The sequence below is a fragment of the Bombus bifarius genome, unplaced genomic scaffold (genome assembly GCF_011952205.1).
Source record: "Bombus bifarius isolate JDL3187 unplaced genomic scaffold, Bbif_JDL3187 scf7180000008140, whole genome shotgun sequence".
NCBI lineage: Eukaryota > Metazoa > Arthropoda > Insecta > Hymenoptera > Apidae > Bombus > Bombus bifarius.
The window spans coordinates 1617927-1638294 of record NW_022884468.1 but is presented as its reverse complement, the minus strand read 5'-3'; the positions used below and the strand labels follow the sequence as shown (position 1 = coordinate 1638294).

At 35.0% G+C, this 20368-nt stretch overlaps 1 protein-coding gene across 9 annotated transcripts in view; it reads right to left on the bottom strand.

The window, feature by feature from the left end:
- The window catches only part of LOC117208598 (nucleolysin TIAR), a 584542-nt gene that overhangs the window by 8498 nt on the left and 555676 nt on the right, over positions 1 to 20368 (bottom strand). For all 9 annotated transcript variants that reach the window (XM_033449833.1, XM_033449835.1, XM_033449834.1 and 6 more), the window contains 4 exons: positions 18723 to 18903; positions 10856 to 10985; positions 8179 to 8420; positions 2964 to 3144 (listed from right to left, as the gene is read on the bottom strand). In XM_033449833.1, coding sequence (XP_033305724.1) covers positions 2964 to 3144; positions 8179 to 8420; positions 10856 to 10985; positions 18723 to 18903 — 734 coding nt within the window. The remainder of the gene's footprint in view (positions 1 to 2963; positions 3145 to 8178; positions 8421 to 10855; positions 10986 to 18722; positions 18904 to 20368) is intronic.

Below are 20368 nucleotides of genomic sequence, written 5' to 3'. Positions count from 1 at the left end.
ATATATTAAATTTAATTCAGAGAAAAACTCAAATAGAACAATCAATGAAAGCGATATTTTAGAAATAAAGTACAATTAGATTTGTTTTAATGTACTCTTTTTGCTTACAACAAAATAACTGAAAAATAACGTAAAACGTTATTACAAAATTATGTAATATTAGACATAATACGTTTTTAATTCCACATATGCTTGAATTTCAAGTTAACAATTATTAAATAGACTATTTTCGCTTTAGTGTTCAAAAAGTTACCTTCAATATGCCGTTAAATTGCAATATACTTAACAAAATGCTTAACAAATATGATTATAATATAATTTCTACTTCCTTTTTTAATTAACAATTATATATGTTAATGGAGTTGTAACAGTTATAAATAAAACATTGACAATACGTTCAGGCGATTAGCGTTCTACGAAGCACAATTATAACAAGATTCTGGAACAAGTGATTATAAGATCCATGCAAGTGATTACCTGAAAAGTTCATTATTCGAGCAAAGCGTAATCAAGCGTGGTTAATGATTCGACGTATATGTATGAAAACGTGTACTGAAATCCATACATGTAGTACAAAGGTGTGGCATTACATAACACATGACATATTGGAATTTCAGGCAACTGGAATAAAAAAAAACAAAAAGATTTTATCTGTCACATTCATCGAGATAATGGGGTCCTATTAACAGTTCTATTGAAAAGCCACTCTTAACACAAATTTTCGCAATCAACATCATTCAATCATCTCAATAAATCCTGTACTGTATACAGAAGCCAAGACTAGATTTTATAAAATTGTCATTATAATTTGATCCATTCATTCACTATCGATTCGATAAAAATTATCGTTGATACGCGATCAATCTTTAAAACACGAACAAAATATCACTTTACTATGTCTATTATTATTATTATTATTATTATTATTATTATATGTATCGCAGTGATTTGTATCGAGTTAATGTGACAAAATTTGGGAACTGTATCAAAGTCGAATGATATCATTTTTGCCTCAGGTATTATACAAAATAAACAAGAATCTCGATTATCAGCATACTTAACAGAAATATATGTTAACGTGAAATTTGAGGATGATCCCTTGCAAGAAAGATGAAAATCAAGATAGAAACTGAGAGATTGTTATATTTTTACTCGAAAGCTTTTGTTTCTATTTAACATTTTAAACGCTATTATGGATGAAATTTCACCTCATATAAACTTAATATTACCATTCTGTAATAAAACAATGGCGTTATTCGTGATTTTTGTAAACAATAACTTTTTTTATTTCTTGCCTAATATCGAATAACGATAAAACACTTGATTATATTTATTTAGCTTTATCGATGCTTAAAATAGGAAAGATATCCTGAGATAAAATTCAACGCGTGACGTTATGAATTACAAGTTTTTTTTGATAACAGCTTCCAAGGGCTAATATCGTATTAGGTTAAGTAAAAAGTTCTGAGCGTTTTTCGCTAGATGTCTTTAGTGAGCCATATCTCACGATGTGCACATCGCATCGAGTCATAGTATACACCGATTTCAAGGTGATATTACGCATCAAAAAGGTTCTTTGTCAGTTTTGTGTTCGGTGAAGCCAGTTGTGTGTTACAGCGTTCGAAAATGGAGATAAAAAAAGAGAAAATTCGATACATTCTTCAGTACCACTACGACCAAGGTGAAAAGGCGGAGCAGGCGGCCAAAAAAATTTGTGCTGTTTATGGACCCAGTACAGTATCGAATGCAACAGCAAAGCGGTGGTTCCAACGATTCCGTTCTGGTAATATGGACGTCGAAGATGAGGCACGCTCTGGTAGGCCAATCGTCGAAAATGTGGATAAAATCATGGAAATCGTCGAGTCGGACCGGCATGTGAGCACTTATTCCATTGCCCAGGAACTGAAGATTAGCCAGAAAACCGTTTGGAACCATTTGCATAAGGCTGGTCTCAAGAAGAAGCTCGACGTATGGGTGCCACATGAATTGACGCAAAAGAACCTTTTGGACCGAATTGATGCCTGCGATTCTTTGTTGAGACGTAACGAAATCGACCCATTTTTGAAGCGGATGGTGACTGGCGATGAAAAATGGGTCACATACGAGAACAACAGCCGAAAAAGATCGTGGTCCAATCGCGGTGGGCCGGCCCAAACGATCGCCAAGCGTGGATTAACGGCCAAGAAGGTTTTATTGTGTGTTTGGTGGGATTGGAAGGGAATCATCCATTATGAGCTGCTCCCATCGGGGCAAACACTTAATTCGGACCTCTATTGTCAACAACTGACCAGACTGAAGCAGGCGATCGACCAGAAGCGGCCAGAATTGGCCAATAGGAAAGGTGTTGTGTTCCATCAAGACAACGCCAGGCCGCACACATCTTTAACGACGCGTCAGAAGCTCCGAGAGCTTGGCTGGGAGGTTCTATCGCATCCGCCGTACAGTCCAGACCTGGCACCAAGCGATTATCACCTTTTTAAGTTTTTGCAAAATTTTCTTGATGGTACAAAACTGGCCTCAAGAGAGGCTTGTGAAAATGAGCTGGTCAAGTTTTTTACCAATAGGGACGAGGACTTCTTCAACCGCGGAATTATGAAATTGCCTTCAAAATGGACAAAAGTAATCGAACAAAACGGCGCATATTTAATCTAAATCGAATAATCTTGACTATGTTAATTTCATCGTCGAAATAAAGCGAAAAAGCGCTCAGAACTTTTTACTTAACCTAATATGTATAACCTTCTCTCATACGAAAATAGAGTTGTTCCCCTGCGTATGAATCGTTACTATACATTTGCAACGATCGATGGTTTTCCAACGAATGGATCAAAATGACGACACTTGATGCAAAAATATATAAAGCAAAGTACTAGATACAAGTATAGGTTCGAGTAAAAGATACAAAAGGTAACAAAGTATGCAATCGGATAGGAAAAAGAGAGAGAGAGGAAAGTAATGGTTACCTGGAACTGTTGCATCGGGTAGGCCATCATTTGTGCCGGAGGTGGTGGTGGTGGGGGTGCGGCTTGCACCCCTGGGGGTGCCGTGACCGTCGTGGCATGGTGTGGCGGTAACTGTGGTCCCCCAGGTAATCCCTGGCCCCAACCTGCTGCCGTGCCAGCAGCGTGGACACCCATTCCCATCCTGTATTTACACAAGTTCCTACATGTAATTTCCGTGCAAATAAACAACTTCGCTCGAAAGCTTGTAAATTGTCGCGAGTTTTGCAATTCAAAATGAACAACGTGATAATAACTTACGTCGGATTTGCGATAATTAAACTCTGGTTTTTTGTGCATTTCCGCGAGATCTAATGATGCAAAAATGCATACAAATGCACTTAATATGCAAGAATATGTAAAATATACAAAATGTAATATCAAGTGTAATATTTAGTAGATTAATTAAATTTCCGGTTAGGTTTCATTTCTTTGCCAGTGTTTATGAAGATATGAATTTTCATGAATATTCGCAATTTGCTAATAATTTGTGGAAAAGTAATAGTCGAATATTACTATGTACACTATCGTTGAAAAGTAGCCGGACGCTTGTTTATCAGTAGGTTTCTAAAATACGTGCATTAGTTATTAGGCGAAATTTATACGACAAGAAACGAAGGTAAAATCGCTCATATCACATATCTAATTATGGGTAGCGTATCATTTAAAATCGTTGTAATATAACGTTTAGTAGTAAACTGACAGCTTTATATCATATTTACGTTCCAATGTTATAACACGAGATCTTTTATGGCTATGAATTATGTAACGTCAACGCCTACTCTCTGATAATACTTTTGACACAATTTATAAAGTTGTACACGAACATAACGAATATCGTAAAGATAAATCTATCGAACAAACAAAGTACCTGTATACAATATTTTCAAATTATCGAATCGAACAATTCTTACCTGCAGTGATTAAAGATTAACGAATTTAAATCATTTGTTTGACTTCACAGATGTCAAAAAAAGAAGTAAACTAAATATTTAGTAAATGCAGCTTAACAAATCTACACCAGTTTTGTGAATTTTAAAATGATTTTGGACACGAATTAAAGAAGCAATGGAACGTTCGCATACTTTATTCGCATTTGAAGTTTTACATTTGTTGACCATTTTCTTTCTTTCGAAAATTCTTTCGAGAATGTCTCAGTGGTTCTTTTGACGGATGTTCGATTTTCAAATGTGATTATATTTATTGAAAGTGTTGGGAATTATTACAATTCGTTAACTTTTTTTACCATAATATTTAGAAATGTTATAACGAAAACGCTTCATTTTCCAGACGGTGCGGTTTAAACATAAAATCGCACGTTCCAGATTCATGAATATATGTATCGTTACATAAAGGTTTCAAACCCTTTCCTGTACGATGCACGCAACTGAAAACTTTAGGTTATCTAGGATGTGTTACATTACTGGTTTACAATCCTGGTAATGCTTGAAAGGCATTCGGGTACGGTCTTTAAGGGTGCCATTTCACGGATCGTAAGAATGCTGAAAGATATTCTGCTTGCCAGAAAGCACCCCGTTCGTTCCTGCCGCGTAATCTCTAAAAATTGCGCGATCGGCAAATGCACAAATTCGATTTGATGTCTGTGTTAAGAGTGCAACCATGTACCCGTTCGCTATTTCGTTTAACAATCCGATCGGTTAGGCATCCTATAAAAATTTGAGGAATAAAATTGTAATGTTATCACGGCGTTTTATGTTTCTCTCTATTTATATCGATCGGAAACTAAAATTTTCACGATCCACATTCAAGTTTTGGTAATAGTGATCGGGCTGTAAAAATATTCTTTAAATGTGTGTATAATAACTGATATATCTTTTTATTTGCACAAGAATTATTATATTTCAATAGCGTTGTGTCTACTCTATTTTTATATATTTTTCCACTGCTTTGCCCGTAATGGATTAATATATTGGTAATTGAAGTATAAGTATTATAATGGAAATAGACAGATGTTTCTATAATGTTTCTTCAATGAAAGTCAATATTAAATTTGATAAAAGTAAGTTGCGTATCTTTAGTAATTGTAAAAACAATCAGAAATTGTCATTTCTATGGATTTGATAGTTCAAGTGTAATTTTAAATCAAATATACCAAGCATTGTATGTACCAACATACAGATTACATAATATATAATACGTAATTATTTCGTGGAATGCAAATGACTTCATTTATGATACAAGTAAATAAATTTAGTTGCTATAGCTAGCAAATGTGACGCGGGTTAGACGTAAATGGAAACTCGAATATGGTTAAATTCACCAAAGGATATGTAAATTCGAGTGAACTGATTTAATGTGGTGATTTGGGGATTGATTAAATGCCATCAATTATACGGCACGTAGTAAAACAAGAAGCTCAATAGTCAGTAAACATTTTCTGAAGTTACTTTATTATTCTCGAGATACTCTTTCCCCTTCCCTCTTTTCGTGCTTTGTGATCTATCTTAAGCTCAACTGGTGCATCTTATTCAAATTCCATCGATTTGTCAAGGATAAATTTAATGTCAGACGATATTTAAAAATAATATATAGTATGTCTGACGTTTCCTTGGCTTTTGTGCCGCTCAAATCTCATAGGGAGTGTAAAATGACAGTCTCAACCCTTCAACGTATGATGCACACAATTGAGAGCTTTAGTTTATTTCGAACGTGTACCATTTCTACTTTACAGTCCTGAGAATACTCCAGAAGCATTCGGATACCCACTTTAAGGGCGTCATTTCATAGATCGTAAAAGCGTCGAAAGATATTCTATCCCAGAAATTACCTTGGCCTTTATACTATGTGATCCTTAAAAGTTGTGCTCTTTTGTGCTCTACACATTCTCAGGTTACAGTTTAAAGGCTGGCAATATTTACTATTTTATGACATCGTCAAATTTTCAATTAAATTTATTCACCGTTTTATTACCACCATAGCCGGAAGTCTCAGCCTGATATAATCGTTTGTACTAGCAAAATGTGATATAATATCGCGTTAGATAAAGCAAGCACATTTGTTGTTCGAGATTTCACGTTGAAGTCATTGGAAATAATTTGTATTATAACTTCAAAGCGAATGAAATATTGATAATTCACGAAAGATATTTATAAAGAAGCTATAAAATCTTATTGGTATACAAAGTTACTAATTATATAATAATAAATATATTCTTTGTATCGTCGATAAATAGTCGGTGTGTGTGAAGCTACTGTCTTCGCTCGGGAAATTGAAACAGAAAATCGAGCAGCGTATTGTTAAAGTTTGTCTACTTTTATTTTCTGGAATCAAACGAATTGCTGTCACTTAACTCGTTTCAACAAAAGTACATAGTTTCGTTTCAAGTAACTGCTTGTGCAGTAACTACCTAGGTTCGAATAACTATCTAGCTGCAATTGATCCTGGTTCTTTGTACAGAAAGATAGGTATGTGTACGAAAACGAAGACAATAGATACTCGTAACAAATCAGATCGGTAACAAATCGGTAAGAATAACATTCGTTTGTTTTCAACATTTACGTAAATAGTAGAATAAAAGCTATTTTTTATTAAGTAGTAAATTGACTTTTTGATCATTGATTATTAATACACGTGTGAGAAATGAAAAGTTGAAAATCGTTGACAGGAAAGTACAGCTTTCAAGTGTTCTATCACTGACTTTTGTAATAGAATCAAATATCTTTCAGATATCACAAAACATAATTTATTTTTCTCTTTTATCAAACAGTTCTTATGAATACAGCAAAGAACATATATATATTTCATATTATTTCATCTATAATTTTGTAATTATAATTAGAACTGAATGGAAATATTACATGAAAATATCACAAGTTCTGAGATCCCTTTATCAATATCATAGATGTATTATACACAACTTTTAGGTAATTTTATTCTTACACTTAGTAAAAACATAAAGTTACTAATTATCTATCACTGTACATAGAAATTGATCATTTTTAAAGACTATAACTCTATAGCTTTTCTTAGCATTTCGCAGGAAATGTTAGTTTATTTCTGTCGGGGATTTCACTACGAATTCAACGATGTATAATAATGTGCAATTTTCATCGGTCATTTGCAGGCTATTGTGCCATGAACATTAGCGACGTACATTAACTTCAGCCAACGTTTTAACTTACGATGTTATAAGAACTGACTTGACCTACTGAGCTATGTTTACGTTTACTGGTATATATTAGCTACTCGGTACTTCGCCTAATTGATTAAGATCAATGATGAGACTAGGATGGTTAGGGGTTACACTATATTCAACATGTTGGTGTAGGTTTTAAGTAGGATGAACATCTTCTAAAAGGTTTTTGTCATATTGTTTTCATTTCGTTTATATTTCGTCTTTAAAAGTTTTGTTAGTTATTATTCATTTTTAATATATTTAGTAGTTTGTTAATGATAACAGAGCAGTAGGAGTACGTTTTCATGTTAAAACTGATAATTTGATTTATAACGGAATAGATATATTTAATACTTTTCCGCGATTACACTATAATTCTTTTTGTTAGTATTAAGGTACAGATAATTAGTTATAAATAAAGAAATAAAGACAGCAATTAGATTAGATTGTATGTCACCGTGTCTTCTAGATTATTTTTTGAAGTATGCAGTACATTAATACTAATTTGAAATATTCTACCTGTCAAGAAAACAAATATTAAAATATTATATAGGAAATTTAATTCTTTAATTAAATGCTGCTTCTACACTTCCAACAATTCGAAATGTGTACCAATGTATAAATAATATTTAGCGAATCTCATCTATAAAAAATATAATATATATAAAAGAATATTCAAGAGTAATACTATTCATAGGTATTTACTATTCATTAACACCTATATCAAGGAAATATGATAAATTCAGCGAGTCCAATACTGACGCTACATAACTCATTCCATATCATTTCACAGTGAATTATCCATACATCAGAAGAGAAAAACACTGCGGTTCTAATGACATTTCAATCCTATTTTTCCGAATTAAAATTATATTACCTTCTCGACGATTACATTATAATACACCAAATTCAATGCAAGAAAAATACAATTTACGAAATAAAAGTCACGTTTATCCTCGCCATTTGTAACCTACTTAGATATCTAGCCGATAGTGTATAGTATCACAGAATTACCCTGTACGGTAAAAGCATAAGGGAGCTTACCCCATGTACTGCGCCTGTTGATATCCGGCGAACTGTCCATAAGTATATCCTTGCATTCCTTGGAGGAAGCCACCAGCTTGCATCTGCGTCGCTGTCGTAGGATAAGATTGGGGCGGATACCAGTATCCTAGCTGGCCAGCTCCGCCGACGCCACCGACGCCTCCGACACCCGCGACGCCTGCCGCCGCCGCGGCGGCAGCTGCTGCCGCCGCGTAGTATGGGTACGTCGCCGACGATAACGCCTGGAAGAGCACAGTGATCAATGAAATAAAAAAGACTAGGAGCATCGCCTAGATTTTATGCTTAACCATCTCTATACGGTTAAAGATGCTAATACTGCTCGTTTAAAACTCATCTTAATGCCTCATATATGCCGTTAAATCGTTATTGCATCAAAAACTCCGCGTTTACTGTAACGCGCTGCCGTTAAGTTCATAGGAATTTTCCCTGTGGATGGTTACTGGAAAAATCTTTCGATGGAAATATTGTTCGCGTGGGAAATGGATTGGATCGGTCAGATTGAAAATAGAAAGGAAGAAGAAATGCTAATCTTGCTTTTATAGATTCTTAGAAGGTAACTAATTTTTCTAACGTTTGCCTGATTCTTAAATGTTACGATGCTATATGACCAGCAAGGCATCTACGTTTTGTATTTGCGTATATTTAGTACAAATGATATTAGGAATTGGAGGAAAGTGCGTCATACAGGATGGTTGGTAAGTGGTGGTACAAGCGGAAAGGGGGTGATTCTACGCGAAAAAAGAAATCTAAAATATACAACAAAAATTTTTCGTTTGAGGCTTTGTTTTCGAGAAAATCGACTTTGAATTTTCGCTCGGTACACGTGCACATTATCACGTCTCGTTATAACAGATCTCATTGTAGATCGTTGTCTCGATAGAAAAATTAAAAAGAAAATTTTTTTTTCTTCTTTTATCCAGTGCTGTTTCCTTTAACGGGAATGTCCTACGTACCCAGCATCTCAAAAATTTTCAAGATATATCGGAATATTTGAAGTTTCTTGTGTCTTTTAATCACTTCAGTGAAATTATATCATACAGGCTACCAGATAAATACCTCCTTCTGGTCTTCAAGTAACAAGGAAATTAGAAAATCAAGAAAACTGGATTTACTTGATACTTCTATGCGCATTCTAAATGCATCGATGCAATATCAATCGTTTTACAATCCAATATATTCATAAAATACTTCTGCAAGTGATTGGATACTTTCGTAACTCACTGTATTTTCAGAAATTGTACCGGCATCTAAACGTTCACACCTTCTAAAGCTGCATGCGAACAAGCCAAAATCTTGAGACGTGAATTATCCTGTGCACCACCTGGCGATTAATTTAGCCTGGTTAAGAAGGAGATCGAACATGAAAGCAGACCAACTGCGTCGAGTATGAGACTGAGGCATGATGAGATACGTAGTAATGCGATATCCCGGTACTACTCGTGGGAGAAGCGCGTTATGGGAATAGGGATCAATTAGAGCGATGTCACGGGCCGAGTAACAGTGGATGGATGGACGGAAGTACTGCTGAGGAGAGTACAAGGGAGAAGAGGGCGTACTTCGGCTACCATTCCCAGATCGGACGTACTTACTCGTCCTACCGGCGCTAATTGCTAAGAGACCCGACAGACACACTTTAGAGCAAGACCCGTGAATAGACCGGAATCTTGCCCGATTCCCTGTCCTCCCTTCCTCCTTCCGTTTTTACTCTTCTACTAGGCTCGTACCAGTCGGTCATGCACTGAACGCAAAGCCCGAACCGGATGGAACAGGCAATCGAATACTGTAACTATTTCCTTTTTCCAATATCTCGTAGGAGGCTGGTTTTTGCGATTTATTCTTGGTAACGAGGCGCAATACGTTTGTGCCTTGCGTTTCTCTTCGATACGATCAACGTTCGTAGATATTAGTATTGTATGTTTAACGAAATGAGAAATATTCTTCTTGTTGATCTTATTAAGATACGTATCCTTAATGAAATGAAAATTGTTCGTCTATTTCGGTTTACTTGTTTTTGCTTGTAATTTAATGAAAATAAAAATCGCACGATAATTTAAGAGACCTTCTATTTTGAAATTATGCTTGCCTCTTATTTAGTTTCAATTATATAGAATGCTTACCAAGGACATATATACAATACGATCGAACGGACTTATATGATAATGCATTTGCCAAGATATCTCAATCCCTAATTCAAACCGAACTCATGTTCTAGTTCGAAGTGGACTTGGTATTAATTGCTAGGATCTTTGGCACATATCTCGAAGTTAAAACATAGTTCGAGCATAAACCTGCTGAAGGATATTCTCCTTGAATTTATATCGATTTCATTCGATCTCTTGTGTTAATCATGATATACGTATATTATGAATTCTGAAAGTATCCCTATTTTTATTCTCGTTACAATATTCTGTATCTTTATTCATTTTTCATACACTGTATTCGAGGAATTACGAAAGAGAATGTACAAAGGCCTTTTATTTCCCTTTCTTAGTTGGCCAGCGTTGTTGCCATTTTCCGCGATCGATGGAAGAAGTGATTGGAAACTTTATTTGAAATTTTATCTTAAGCGTCTCGTTTCAAACTTTATCCAGAATTCTGTCGCGAATTTCATTGCTTCCTCTTTCCATGAGAGGTCGATAAAAGAGCGAACGTTTACCTGTCCAGTTTGTTGAGCATTGTTCGGATCCCCGCTCTCCTTGCCCCAGCTACATTTCACCGTTTGACCATTGATGTCGGTGTTGTGTACTGCCACAATAGCGTGTGTCGCCGATTCTTTGGTAGAAAACCTGAAATACAACCAAACCACGAATTTCAGATTAGCTCTCAACGTTTCGTTCAAATGCTTTCACACTTAATAATTTTTAAGGTTCAACGAATTCGACGATCGTCAATTATTTCAAAAGAACAATGTCTCTTTTCATTTTAAATCCGCTTGTGCTGACAGACAGATAAATAAGAGCAATTATTTCGACAAAAGAATTATTCGATAGACAAAAAATGTGTCTTTGTCATCAAATCTTTTCTAGTGTCGCATATTGAACAATTTCATCTCGTTTCACAAAGTGCTTAAAAATGAAGTAGCTTGTTTCAAACGTTTGTGAATTATGTATCGTCCAATGGTACTAACTGAGGGTTTGGATTACATCAATTCTTTATCTTAACTGTCCCAATTTTCCACATATTTTATTTAAGTAATACCGTCCAAAATTCTCAAAGAAAGGAAACGAACAGAAAAGGAAAAGGAACTTCGTTGAAATCTACGATCTCGCGCTGTAATATTTTTTAATAAAATCTTTATAACACGTTGCATCAATTTATCCCTAGAGAGGCAAGGTCGAAATTTCGGATTTTTGTTAGAGACAGCTGAGAGGAGAGCTGGAGATGATATGTAAAGACAATTATGCATATAGTAGCCTCTTTCTAAAAAGCAATTAAAGGACGGGCGTTAAAAATTCGTTTCAAGTGTATTTGCTACCGCCACGTGTTACGAGGATAGACGGAATTTACAAATACGCGTGCACGCCTGTGAAGAAAAATATGTAGCACGATCTGGCTGCACTTTTTTCCGCCAGTTACACGGAACCTTATTATCGTAGCTTTAACGAAATGGTCGGCTACTAGTGCTCTCAGCGACTCTTGCAGTTTAATTTATGCGAGTTTACCGTGCGCACGAATAAGCACGATAATTGTGAATCCCGCCGAATCTAGATTATACCCGTGGATCTAGAGATTCCATGTTAAATCGTAGTTTCGCGTATATGTATATCGTGCGGTGCTACTTTGAATTTCATACAGTTTGGAGAGCGTTCAAAGTGTATCGAGCATGTGAACAAACACCCTCTACCCTCGGTGATATTATCATTTTGTCGATAACGACCGAGTTAACCGCATGGCCTGCTGCTACTCCTATCGGTCGGCTTTATCTTCCTCTTTGTCGCGGATTATTTATTTATTACACCACGCGAAAATCAAAATGCCGCTGCTCGCACCGGATAACAGCCGGATCGCATTACTGAAAACGCAGACGTAGCCTTTATTTATCGAGTCCTTCAATTACGGCGAGGTTAAGGTTTGCCATTTGGCATTCAACCAAGATTCAGATGGGCCGAGGGGGTGGTATGTCCTCGTAAATGTCGTCTATGTAACCGGCTGCTGAAGGGGGTACGTTATGCCGTGTGGCCGGACATAAACACGTCGTTTTTAGAGGCATTATAAAGATAATCTTATATACGGATGCTTGCCCTGCAGGATTCGGGCTGCAGTTTCCGTTCGTTAATGAACGGGGTTGCATTACGATGGAGCGAATTCGAGAAACTTTAAACTATAAAAGTTAAGGACAAGAATTAATTCTCGCATATCGTGTCTTTTCTTTTATTTTTTAGCAGAATATAGCAAGGTACTTAGGTAAGATATTATTAAGTTGAAATTCTATTATTTCGTTACGATTAATTTGATCTGTAAGAAATCTTTTGTATATTATACTTTATCCTTCGTACATCGCGAATGCTGTGTCACAGATTGTATAGAAAGATGCATTTTTAAATAGCAGTCTTCAGAATCAAGTGGTAACTCTGATTGATAAATGGTTTCTTTTAACGTAATACCTGTTTTTGTGTATTGTACGTGCCTTTGAATTGTTTGACGAACGTAGCAATGAGCGAAGTAACTTTATTGTTTCTTGAGAAACGCTTTGGATTCAGGTTTGTACGTATAAATCCCAGCAATGGACAACGTGCTTTGTAAAGCATTCAATTACGTGGGCAGATAAACTGATTTTGTAACGGGAATAATTTATTTCGCATTTATGATTCGAAAGCTTTATTGTGCCAAGTAAAATATCGTTTCACTGATCATTTTACTGTCAATTGCAAGAAACAGCAGTGAGTCGTGTTATTATAACTTCCAGTACACGCGAACATTTTTAATTATACACTTTATTACGCTTAGTTGTTATAACTTTGATAAATGAATTTGAATTTAACAAAGTAGGTAAAAGCTATCGTTTATTCCTCTTTTTATAGGCTTCATGAACGAATAATAATATATATGATATAAAAACTGAATTGAAACGGAACATATTCAATTTATATCGTAAATAGGAAAACTAAATAGCAATATTTTGAAAAATAAAATTCACAGCAAAATATCTGCATCGATATTAAAATACAAAATGTCGTAAAGAAGAGCAGGCTAATATTTATATAAAAAAAAAAAAAGAAGATTGGGAGTATTCGAATACTAGGTGGTAGCACTTTCAATGCTCGTATCCCATATCCAGTTACTTTAAAACGTATATCAGTTATCGGCTGTCCATTCCAAGCACGTTTCCCAACAAAATTCGATCAATTTTCGTCGCTTGAGCGTCTCACGAGAGCTCGATCGTGGATTGACGAATACGACACCGGCTGCCAGCGAGGACCAACGAAAAATCATCGAATTTATCGAGAGATTAGGTCACTTTTAACATCCTCGCCCGGGACTGCCACAATAGGAGCTCCGTCCAGGAGTTCATTCTCCATCCACGTCTTCGAGTACGACGAAGGATGGTCATCGTCAGCAACCAACCCCTTTTCCATCGCCTCGTTCTCACACCGACCAAAGCCCGACCGATAACCAGTAGTAGATAAGATTCTTTCTTTTCACCGAGAAGAAAGAACCTCTCTCTCTCTTTTTCTTCGCCTCTCTTACATCCTCCATACTTCTTTTTCACTCCTCTGCAACGATCTATACAGTGTATCCAAGAGTAAGTCCATACGTCATCCCGAGATATTCGTTTCCGGAGTTTCTGACTATAGAAGAATGAAAGAGGGAAGAGCAATTAGACGGAAGATATCCGAACGACGGACATTGTCCACGGGTGGCGGAACTGCAGAAGACATACGAAGAGATACTGGGGTAACAGCGATTGCTAGCGGCGGGACTACAAGAAAGAAGAATGATGCCGAACAGCATAGAACGTGCGCGAGAAACGTCGACCAAGTCAGACTCGAAGGAACTGCTGCGGAGAAAGAGTTTTTTCGCCTCCTTATGATCCCGCCTTTTTCTTCCACAAGCATCGCTTGTTTTGAATCCGTCTTCTCATACTCTTCCTGGTTTTCCGATTCAGGGGGAAAATTGATCGTCTTTAAACTCTTTTAAAGAGAATCTTGAGCGAACTATGAAATATGCTTGTCAGAAGTCAAGTCGAATCCTCGATTCTACTTACCACGAATCTCGCAATTTCATTACGCTAAGATCAATGATTAATTCTCGAAATACGAATTACATATTCGTTTCTGTGAGTTAATTTGTTATCAACTGATTATTCTCTGAATCGCCCATTTTGAATTTTTCGTCGCTTTATTATATCGTAAAAGGATTAAAAGATATTGGTACGATATATATGTATGTACATCGAAAGTGAAAATGTTTCTCCGATCTGTCGATCTTTGTTACTCGCGTCCATTATGATCGTTCTTCCGTCACGCAAAATATCGCCATATTGCATTCTAACAATGGCTAATCGTGAAATGGACATTTAAAGGTATTGCGTGATGATGTATGCCGTTATTGCGATAACGTAGCACGTGAACTTTAGAACGTGTGATTGGCTGCCACAGAAGGTATGCGTGTGTGATAGGCGTATATACTACGTGCAACAAAGGAGCTAGAAAGAGAGAAAGGGATGAGCAAGACGGTAAATATGATTAGCGATCAGAGAACGATATACATTCTCTCCCCCACGTAAGTAGCCGCGAAGGCATTAGTCGTGAATCAGAGGCGATTCCTTGAGTCATCCGAGTTATTTGATAGCCTTCATTTCTCTTGACAATAGAATTCAATTATTGGAACGTGTATTGTCTACTCTCTGTAGCGTATATGTGTATTTACGTGGCAAAGTGTGTGAAAGTAGAAAAAAATTACGATGCTTGTGAATGTCACCTTATTCTGGTATATCGATGGAAATATATATTGGATAATATATTGATCGCACCGATCATTATTTCAATGAATTGTATTGCAGAATAACTTGTCAGATAAGCTGTCGTTACCTATCTATTAGTAATAAATCACAGCAATTGATGTGAAAGGCGAAAGACGGATTGGAATACATAGCTGGAGAACAAAATCAATTAGAATTTTTTCGCAGAAGTAGAAAATCATTCTTGACTAATTTTTTATAAAATATATCTTTGCTATTTTCGCTTGAAAATTCGAGTGAGATTATCTATGGAGGAATGCATAAGAATTGTACGTTATCATAACGTATAAGAATTTACTACAAATACAGAAATAACTGATACGCGTATTCGTTTTTAGATAAAATATGTACTATATACATAATGTACATATTTGTAAATTTTTCGCATCTATGTTAACTATGTTGATGGTACATTTAGATAATAATATGTTTCATCGTTAAATGTATGCCAGACGTTCAATAATTCTCGCTTTTATAAATACGATGAGAATGATCACTATGTGAACTTTAAAAATGTGGATAAAGTGATAAAACTTACGACTTTCATAACTGGTTGAGCCTTTACGACCTCAAAGCTGTACGTAAGATACAACAATTGCTTTGAAGATTGTGAAAGAAAGACAACTATATGAGAGAACAATACCTTATTTATTATAGTATACAGGATGCAGCCGAATAACAAGCGAGCACGAGGTGATTCTTTATGAAAAAATAAAAATAAAATATGGAATAAAATTTTTTCATTTAAGACTTAGTTCTCGGGGAAATCGAGTTTGAAAATTTATCAAATATACTTGAACGTGGCTAATTCCGGATTGGTACTAAATAATCGACAGGAGGTTGTTCAGGAGGTGCAAAGATAAGTCGAACATTTAGAATAAAATTTGTCCGTTCGGGGCTTCATTTTCAAGAAAATAAAGTTCCAACACGTTTAATTAAGAATCGACCTAGTACACGCGTATGATAAATTTTCAAATTTATTTTTCTCGGAAACAAAGCGTCTTGAAAAAAAGTGTTATTCTACGTTTTCGACTTATTTTCACACGTAGAATAACTTCCTGTCGATTATTTAATCCTGTCTAGTCCGGAATTAACCATATGCAAATATACTTCGTAAATTTTCAAACTCGATTTTCTCGTAAACTAAGCCTTAACAGAAAAAATTTTATTCCATATTTTGTTCTTATTTTTCCATAAGGAATCATCTCGTGCCTGCTTGTACATGTTATTCGACCGCATCCTGCATATAATGTATATATACTATAAACAATTATTATTATTACGTATTAGTTTATTTTAGTTTATTAAAAATACATTTGAAACATTAATAATTTGACTCAGCTATGTATGTACCGTACTTGTACAAATCTATTTTACAGTTTCATTAGTGTCACAAGTTTTCATTTTACAGAATTAAAACTCTCGAACAAAAATAATTTCATACCTGCCGTTAAAAGTAAATTGTCTTTATTACCGCACGACGACTTGAATTGAAAACTGAAACTAATCACACGTGGAACGGATTGTATCACGCACAATTTGCCTGGAGGCAAATGAGAGAAGTTCATGATTGCAGTACGTGGTCTCTGAAATTGCAGAGTCATGATTATTTTCACTCTAATTGTATGACGACGTACCGATATTCGAAGATATCGATTGAATACGCAAGTGATTCTGGCCGCATTCCGAAATCAGCTATCAATTTTGAAAGCATCATTGCATCCCTGTCAGATGCCAAAAGTTCGGTTAAAGACATCATCGTGTTATCAGTGTACTCGGTAAACTTCGTGACGCATCCTGCCTCTTGCTTTTCGATTTTAGACGCTTGCCAAGCGAAATTTGGCAAAAAGGAACGTTGGCTCGAATTTATACTTTTTACCATTTTATTAAACCGACGTAAAGTACGGTTAATTAAACTATACGTTTTTTTTTACGTCGATATTTATTAAGTGAATTTATCGTCCCTTCCGTTCCATTAAATATCTGTCTCTTATAGTATTCATTTTTCACTCGCGATTTTATAATTGATGTATTTAGCGTCTCTTCTATAAGATCCACTCAATTTTCGTATTTTTCATATAATTAGGCTGCGAATATTCGTGCGTTATGAAAAATTTAAATGTATAAAAATACAGAGAGTACACGTAATATATATATACACGATATATACTGGTTGTTACAAATATTTAAAAGAAAAAGCACATTTAAGTGCAAATTCTTTAATTATGTTCATAAACGTATGAATTTGCATAAACGCATTCGCTGTTTAATTATATGATCAAATTACATGTAATTTATGTAAAAATTATAATATTAATTATATGTAGAAATTGGAGCAATCTTATATAGAGACTAATATAGCTTCTGCATACTACAACAACATACGAGAAAGATGGTGATATGTAAATGGTAGCGAGGAGGCCAAAGTAGATAGATTAGCATATGACATAATTATGAGTTAATTATTTTAATTTAAGAAGAATTTTCTTCCACAAGTTTTATCATTTATATTATCACTTTATTCTACATACCGTGAATTTACTTTTTAATAATCATTTGCATCTTATTGTTGACCTAGGAATAAAGCACAATACTTTAAGTAGAATATTTTTCCCAACGAATAAGGACATATGTATATCACAGAAAGATAGCGTTAATTAATAAACTTTCAAAACAAATGATTTCCCGAGATCGACTACGATCAGTCTACAAATAACTTTTTATGAGTCTTATTATTAGTTTGCAAAACTAATAACTTTAATATATCTAGCAATTAGACTAGCCGGTCCTAAAACTTTTTGTCCGCTGGAAGGAAATCCGGCTTTAGCGTGAAGAATTTATTATCTCAAACTCGGCGTTGTACGTGAGAACTTTTTCTATCGATCAGCTTAACTCCCGTTTTGCTCGCTTTCTTCCACGCGATGATCTCTGACTGCGGCGTACTTCAACGCTACTACCTTCACCGTGGGGACTTCCCGTCGCACTGACATCTCCGAGAGATATTACACGTAACGTATATCACCAGGACATTTCAACAACAATGCGCCACAGTCTTCAGGGACGTCAAGAATCGAGAGATCGTCGGAGCTGTACACTTACGCGAGCAAACTTTTGAAATTAATAAGTTTCGAAGGAACTGCCCACGTTGCGCTTGTATTCGTATATACTACAAGTTTTGTAGACCACTAATTTTCTAAAACAATCGTTGAACCACCGGGGAACTTTACCGTGGATTAAAAGAATAAAAATAGAAAATTATACCTTACTAGGATTTCACGCTGGAAAAGTTTGCCAGTTAATTATTGTTCGCGTTATTATAGATGCCATATCGTATTACATTTTTACGAATGTTTTTACAAATTTTGTAATTTTAATTACGAAACATTTCAATTGTTATTTGTGTAAATTTCGCTCGCTCGAAACATTGTACGTGTACACAGCTTTATTTTGTGCATTATAAACGACTAATCAAACGAAAATATAGCCACCTTTATACGTGAACTCTTATATGGAAACTATATGTTATAAATTTGCGAAGATAATGTAAAAATTTAACGTTTACCTGATAAAAGCATAACCCTTGTCCTTGAATACACGAATCTCTTGGATGGATCCAAAAGGCGAGAAAGTTTTTTGCATTAGCTCTTCTGTTAGACCATTAGTTAGTCCACCGCAGTATACTGTACAGTTGGTCGGACTACTTTGATTGTACACTTCATCGAAAGTCAATGGTTTTGCGTTTGCTGCAAATAAATAAATAAAAAATGTTAGTTAAATTTAGATTTACTCCATTATCAGGATAATGCTGTGGATCGAAGTGATGACAAATATTTGTCTGTTTGTGTTCTCTTTTGATTACGTTACCTGTTAATACATTATATGTTTTATACTAAACATTCTAAAATATTAGTTACTCAATATACACTTGTATGCATATGTCTTTAGAATTTTCTAGCATACTTTAGATATATCAGTATCATACACTTTTTTTGTCACTGTCAGTTGAACATAATAATAAAATCTTAATGAAGTAAGATAATTGGTAAAGAATATTAAAAGGTAGAGAAAATTGTCTTATGTTAATAACGTCCGATTAGCATAAAATTGGATAATTAATTAGAATTTCGGATATTTGAGGTAGAAATTGATCTTCAGTCGATGTCGATACATTAATAAAGTCGTTAACACTGTCAAATTTGTAATCTAAAGTTCCTTGCAAAGTTCACTAGCTTCGCGAATTTACATCAAAGTTACACTTAAGTCTAATTAGCTGCAAAGTTTGCCAGATATAACTTTGCTGTGCTGCGGAAATTAATTGTAAAATTGCAAATAAAATATGTGGAGAATGGCAACGACGTTATAAAATTCGATCGCCGGAATATTAAATGCTTTTTAATCCCGATACCAGTCTGATAGAGCTATTAAATGGCAGGCTGCATAATCAATATCTTCACCATTTGGTGAACCAGTTAAAATCCCTGATTGCTTTATCTTTAGAAACTTAGTTCGTAGTTTGATCATTAATAACCTTCATTGAAAGTATGAACAAAAAAAAAAAAAAAAAACTATTTAATTTATGCAATGTATTAATCACGCCCGAAATGTTTCGTAACTTTAACAAAGTAAGGAACTCGACGAAAACCTAGCGGAAGATTAACAACTTTCTTTTTTACAATTTCAAAAAAGCCGTTATTTCGACGTTTCTACCGCATTCGAGAACATTTAATGTATAAACTATGTATAAGTTCATCGAAAGCTCCGATACTTATTGTCAGAGTAAAAGCTAATGCAAAACTGATGTGCGTTCGAATTATGGAAAATCTTTCTCTGACTCAACGTTTAAAGCTGAGATTTAAAATTGCTCCATTCTAAAGAAATATTCGACGTTTTAATGTATTTCAATATTTTTGATTTAATATGGTTATGCATCCAGTGTTCGACTATATTAAAACGTGTCGATAAAAGAAATATTCACACGTAACCAGCATTCCGTCTCAATGTGATTTATATTATTTGAAATACTACGCATTTTAAAGGGATTAAAATATTTACTTTGAATATACCTACATTGTGTGAGTTCAATGTGTTATAATATTTATGATAGAATATTGACAACCGAATGGTTTTCCAGAATAATGGACCTTAATGGAACGCATGCATCTACAACTTGTATGAGAAAAAAAAGCCGGTACGATAAAATGAAATGTT